The sequence below is a fragment of the Meleagris gallopavo genome, chromosome 29 (assembly GCF_000146605.3).
Source record: "Meleagris gallopavo isolate NT-WF06-2002-E0010 breed Aviagen turkey brand Nicholas breeding stock chromosome 29, Turkey_5.1, whole genome shotgun sequence".
In the NCBI taxonomy this organism is placed as follows: Eukaryota; Metazoa; Chordata; class Aves; order Galliformes; family Phasianidae; genus Meleagris; species Meleagris gallopavo.
The window spans coordinates 481630-482628 of NC_015039.2; the positions used below are offsets into that span (position 1 = coordinate 481630).

General features: G+C 57.1%; 1 protein-coding gene across 1 annotated transcript in view; it reads left to right on the forward strand.

Moving 5' to 3' along the window:
* Window positions 1-829: 829 nt before the first annotated feature.
* HEXIM1 (HEXIM P-TEFb complex subunit 1) overlaps window positions 830-999 on the forward strand; it is a gene marked incomplete at its 5' end in the record, with an annotated part of 3662 nt that continues 3492 nt past the window's right edge. The window contains one exon of the mRNA XM_031557026.1: window positions 830-968. Coding sequence (XP_031412886.1) covers window positions 830-968 — 139 coding nt within the window. The remainder of the gene's footprint in view (window positions 969-999) is intronic.

The window sequence follows — 999 nt, forward strand, 5'->3', positions numbered from 1 at the left end:
TGTGGGGGTGGGGAGGTGTTGGGGCGGCCTCGTGCGGGGAAAAAAACCATCTGTGAGGCTGCTGGGTGCTGCCTCCATTTGCTCTGCAGCAGGTGAGCTTTGGGCTGTGTTAGCAGTATAAGCTGGCAGTGCTATGCTGATGTTAGAAGAGCTCTGACAGATCGCTGCCCCCTCTGTTCCCCCTGCATCCACAGACACCCAAAACACGTTGGTAGGGTGTGTTCCTGCATGGCTTGGCCTCACAACGGCTGCTTCCTCGCAGGTGTTTTTGTTCTTTTTACTGTATAACACATAAATAGACTCTGCTTTTCTCTGTGACGTGGAAGCGGGGTCTGAACTCCCCGTCCTTACCCACTTGTGGGTGTCCTCCTGCACTGCTGTCACTCAGAAATGACAGTGTCTCATTGAAATCCAAACCTCACACTGCCTGCAAGGCAGATAAACACCGGGTGCCTGAAATGTGGTTTAAAACAACCAACTTCTTAAGCTGTTGAGTTATTTGTGCTAAAGGTTCTTAGGCTCACCGTGAGCCTTTTTTGTTGTTGTTGTTGTTGTTGTTGCAGCTGTTAATGATAATCCAGGTGAGAGAGATGATTTTGGAGGCTGTGCTGGGTGGGTGGGTGCTGGTGGTGCCCGGGCAGCCCTGACGAGGTGCAGGGCAGCATTGCCACATCGCCGCCTGCCCAGGAGCGGGGAGCAAAGTCCTGGCTGTTGGAAATGCTGCATGGCTGCGCTTAACCCCGTGGGCTTTGACACCCCGTGGGGGCTTGGGGTGCCCCACATCCACCAGAGGGTGGGCAGCCCCGCAAAGAGATCCGCAGCACTTTAACTCTGCTCCCTTTCTCTCCCTGCAGATGAGCAGGAGCAGCCGGCCGAGCACGGCCAGGAGGAGCGAGCGAACGGCCCGGCCTCAGAGCGGCCGGAGGATGCACTGCCCAGGGAGCAGCAGGACGGGCAGCAGACGCCAGGTTGGTCTCCCCGGTGTGGCCAACAGCCGGC